The sequence below is a fragment of the Octodon degus genome, unplaced genomic scaffold, assembly GCF_000260255.1.
Source record: "Octodon degus isolate 3935 unplaced genomic scaffold, OctDeg1.0 scaffold00079, whole genome shotgun sequence".
Lineage (NCBI taxonomy): Eukaryota > Metazoa > Chordata > Mammalia > Rodentia > Octodontidae > Octodon > Octodon degus.
In genome coordinates, this window is record NW_004524655.1 from 3833628 (window position 1) to 3838461 (window position 4834).

Sequence of the window (4834 nt, forward strand, 5' to 3'; positions counted from 1 at the left end):
GAGGAAGCAGGGTGTGGGGGGGGAGGGTGCTGAGAAATCGGGGGGAGAGGGGGAGGAGGAGGCCGGACGGGTTCGCAGAGGCCAAGCCCGAGCGTGAGAAAAGGGGGTGCTGAGGAAAAAAACAGGGAGTCGTGGAGCACTGCCAGATAAAACGAATGAGAGGATCGGGATTGTGGGAAAAATGTGGGGGCTGGGACGCAGACCGGATCGAAGGGGGGCTCAGAACGCTGACCCCGCACAGCCGGGGGTTGAGGGTGCTGGAAGTGCTCAAAAGTGGCAAAGCTAGGAGGGCGGGTTAGACACAAGGCGATGGGGGTGCCGACGGGGTAAGGGGCGGTGGGGAGCGCATCGGCAGGCAGATGGCGGTGGAGGGGTCGGACAGGCAGGGGCGACGCGGGCTCCGGAAGGCAGACGGGAGATGGGAGCCCCTGGGAAGGTGCAGAGCTGGAGGGGAGACGGGAGGGTGTAAGGGAAAGTGGGGTGGCGCGGGGAGCTGGGTGGTGGACTCGAGGCAGGGGTCCTGCGCGCGGCGGGAAGGGTCTCCGGAGGCAGCCAGCAGGGCTCTTGGGCCCTTCCCAGCCCCCGGGGGGCTTGCCGGCCTTTTATTCTACCTGCCGCAACCCTCAGGCACCCTTGTGGGTCTGGGTCTGTGGTTTGCCTTCCAGTACTGTTATCGCGGAGTGGGGGAGGGGGGTCTTAGCAGTTGCCCGCTCCCCTGCAGTTATTGGTGGCCTTGGGTTTCTCGATGGGCCCAGCTAATTGCAATCCCAAATAACGCCTCGTCAGCATCACCCACACACATCCTTGAAAGGGCTGGCATGTGGCCTCCCGCTGCTTGCTCCCGCTCCAGGTTTCCCGCACATTCTTCAGCAGCCAGGGTCTTTGCCCTAGCTGCATTTCCAGCGCTCCTCCCCTTGAGATGGGTCTCCCTAAGGTCCTAAATTACAGTCTGGGCCGAAACAGTCCTCCTGCCTCAGCCTACCGAAGTGCTGGCATTAGTCATTCACCCCCAGCCAGGTACAGTTGTTTCCTTTTGTGGTAGCCTCGCTTGCCTTTCTCCAAGCCTCCACTTTCGTATTCAGCCCAGTTTTCAGTCTCCCACTTGCATTCTCTTTTTATCTGGCTTCCTGGCCTCTTTAGGAATTGGACAAGTGTAATTTCAGGTTCCCTGATTCCACAATGCCCCACCAGTGCCTCCTGAAACAAACCTGGCAATAGATGTCACAATAATCACCCTCACATATAGGGCAATAAATAAAATAATGGTTTCCCAAGAAAGAGTCCCAGAACTGCCCCATTATCAACAATGAGTAGAGAGGGTGGGCCAGATAGCCCAGCGGACTAAAGCGCCTGCTCAGGTAGACAGGCCAGAGCACAGATCCTGGGCGAGCAGTGCTGCCCCAGGTAGACACTGCGCATGGCTGTAATCCCAGCGCTTGGGAGGCTGAAAACAGGAGAATCACTACGAGTCGGATCTGTGTACTGAGACCCAGTAGACCCTGTCCTAAATACATTTTAAAAAACATAGTAATGAGTGAAGAGGAACCACTTATCCACAGGTTCAGAGAAGAGTTTATCCCTCCCCAAATCTCCAGAAGTGAAACACAAATCCCACCATCCTTTCCTCTTTTGCTAAATCTGGCTCCACTTAACCCTCGCTCCTTCAATGTTGTTCTCTAATTTTCTCCTGCTCATTCTTTATCTCCTGTAGGAACCAAAGACTTCACTTACAGTAAGCAAGAGCTCTGTTAGAGCCACATCCTCAGCCCCTTCATGTAAAATTTATATCGTTGCCATGTACAAGTCACGGAAGAAAATAAAATAGTAAGGGAAACAATACTGTTTCCAGTTTTAGGAAACCAAGTTAAAAAAAAAAATCTTTTTTCTTCACAAACTCCTCTTTCCAAATCTCTGCATTTAATCATAGTCCAAAACAAAATCACTAAAACATTTACTTAAAAATAACTTTATTTAGTAATCTTTAAAAAATCCATAACCTCAGAACGAATTTCTCCCAACCTTCCCCCACCAAATATTAAAATGTAAATAATGCAGTGGTCTGCTTATTTTATTTTTTTTCTTTGCAGCACTTTCTAGCCTGTCTCATGGTGAGAACAGCGCTTGGCACTTATTGCATCATAATCAATTCTACCCAGCAAGGATGATTTTCCAGGTTTCAGTGTGCAGGTTATGGAAATTTCCCATCGTGTGTTTTCCTGCTGCAATTATACATCCTGTGTGAGCCTGTGAGGAAGAGAGCCACAAAAATTTCAGGGCTCCCTCTGCAGTGTCTACTAGGTTTTGAGGAAATGCAGTAGAGTTGGAATATCCCCAAAGAGTTTTATCTTTCTGGTCCTGATAAGTAGATCTCATGGTCTTTGAGTTAACAATACATGCAGATAAGGTTTGCTTAGAGTAAAATACAGCAACTTAGACTTGGCCACCAAAGGCTGGAACCCACAGTCAATATGCTTGTGGATTTGGGTATGGGTGATGTCAAAGAAAGGGAGGGGTGTCTAATTCTTTAGAGGTCCCTGAAATGTTAAAAATCTTCTGTATCCGGGCTCTTTACTGACCAAGCATAAAAATGTGCACCATGGGGTCATGTGACAGCCATCACAGGTCACTTGGAAGGAGCTTCATAGCATTTGGCACCAAACCCTTAAAGCTCCCACTTGCTAGTGGAAAAACCCTCAAATACCTCCTGTCGTAGGTGTGGGCAACAAGAAAGGAAGTGGTGGAAAGCATCCCGGTGCCTTTACAAAATAATCTGTATTACCAGCTAGTGGTTTCCCCTCCATTTTCTTCTCTCTTTTGCTTTCCTTTAAAAATCTAGTTGGCTCTGAAGAGTGGACGCTCCCATTCAGAAATTTAGCCATAGAAGACTAAGAGAGACAAGCTCAGTCTCTGGGGACTTTAGAAGCAACCTGAGTACCTCACCCTGAAATGACAATAACAGGCTATCAAGAGTAACCCTGTTCAAGCAAGACAACCTCGCCAAGAAGGAGAACTGCAATTCCCAGCCGTCCCTGAGGGTACACGTTGCAGCAGCAGCAGCAGCTCCGGCTCCGGGCTCCCCAGTGTCCTGAGCTGGGACACAGCACACTTGGTGGGATTTTCTCAGTTAGTCCCTCGGTCCAGAAAAACAGACCTTCCCAACCACCACAGCAGGTTACTGCAGACAGCTAGCTCTTTGTTGTAGGAGTCCCCGCCTCCTGGAGAAGAGACGCTCTCCACTAAGTCCTAGGTCTCGCCCGCTGGCATGAGATATACAACATTAAAAGGTGCAAATTCAAGTCAAATTGTCATGCTTAGCACACATCTATTGCACCCTTATAGGGTCCCTGACATTAAGAGATGTGGATGAAATCAGGAAAAAAAAAAAAATCTTTAAACTCAAGGATCTCCTAGAAGCATTGCATGAGCAACTGTAACTCAGCGCATGTTACATTTGAACCTTAGTGTTCTCAGTCAGTGGATACTTTCAATACGCTTAAGCGGAAATGTTTTCCTTCTCCCATTTCCAAGATAGATAAACTGAGGTCAAATGGACTACTTTGTCTGAGGGGTTCTTATCACCAGATATTGTTAGGAAATGTTTGTCCTGCCTTTTTTTTTTTGTTTGTTTCAAAGCAACAGGGAAAATAAAGAATGAAAAGGCTGAAAGTGAATCCTAGGTGCAGCACCCAGGAGGCTTTTATATAAATACAAAGCTCTGCAGAATGTGAGGTTATAATGAAAGATGTTTCCACTTATCACCCTCTACCACTTTTGAAAAGAACCACATCTCCAGGAGAAGAATGGTCAGGAGCGGCTGACAAGGCCCTCTCGGGAACCACTCTGCAAAGAATGAGAAGGACAGATGCCCGCTCGTAACTTACAGTGAATTTTTCTTCTTCTTCCACTAGGGAAGACAAAGAAGGCAACTCACCTCTATCGAGCCCCTCCAAGGCACTTTTACATCCAAAATTACCTCCTTTTACCCCTACCACAAGCCTGGCACCAGGAGCACTGCTGTCGCCTGCTTCGCACATGAGCAAGCTGAGCTCCACAAGCAGTACAGTGACATGCCGGAGCCCTCAGGACAAACAAGGGTCAGGGATAGAGTCAAGCATAGCGTTTCTGACTCCGAAGCCTGCCCCAGACACCTTCCTCTGGCCTGCACTGGTAGGTGACACCTCCTCACCTTTCCCAGGGAGCTGCCATCTGCCTGTTTTTTCCTTGGTTGCAAGCTCACCTGGGCAGAGATAAAAGAAGCTCCTGTCTTCTGACAGTCCTGGGACAAGCTGGTTACAAAGCTTCAACGAGTGGCAAAGGGCACGAAGACCAAGCGCTTCCCCTGAACTGCTCTGTCCACGGCAGTGTTTACCACACTCAGTCAGCCTGCGGAGGGCCAGCAGCCACAGCCAGATGGAACCTTCAGGGCCAGCTGCCGCTTTCCCACGTGGGCCACTCCTTCCTGAAGCTTTGGGCACTACTGAGCAAACTTACAGCAAAGTCAAACCAGTTTTGCTTTTAAATGCAAGGAAAGATGTGTGCTTGTTTTTCTCGTTGGCTGAGGGACCCCGGCTGTTGCTAATGCAAGTTCCTGGGCAGGGCTGCAAGTCAAGGCAAAGCGGATGAAGAGCTCATCTGCAGCGGAGCTTCCAAGACAAGACAGTGATGGGCAAGTCTTCTTCACACCGGCCTGTCCTCTTCTTGAACACTGTCACTCTGCTGCTCACTGCTGTCATCTGTTCAGAGAAAAAAACAGATCCAACTAAGTGGATTTTCTTTCTTTTTTTCTTCTAGTATTGGGGATTTAACCCTGGGCTTTTGTTTTCACATTGACCTA

At 49.2% G+C, this 4834-nt stretch overlaps 1 protein-coding gene and 1 pseudogene across 3 annotated transcripts in view; one reads left to right on the top strand and one right to left on the bottom strand.

Annotated features, from left to right (window-relative positions):
- Positions 1-4834, top strand: part of LOC101568704 — a 279180-nt pseudogene that overhangs the window by 52474 nt on the left and 221872 nt on the right.
- The window catches only part of Vsig10 (V-set and immunoglobulin domain containing 10), a 34960-nt gene continuing 34013 nt past the window's right edge, over positions 3888-4834 (bottom strand). For all 3 annotated transcript variants that reach the window (XM_023720993.1, XM_023720994.1, XM_004636231.2), the window contains one exon: positions 3888-4733. In XM_023720993.1, coding sequence (XP_023576761.1) covers positions 4678-4733 — 56 coding nt within the window. In that variant the 3' untranslated portion in view covers positions 3888-4677. The remainder of the gene's footprint in view (positions 4734-4834) is intronic.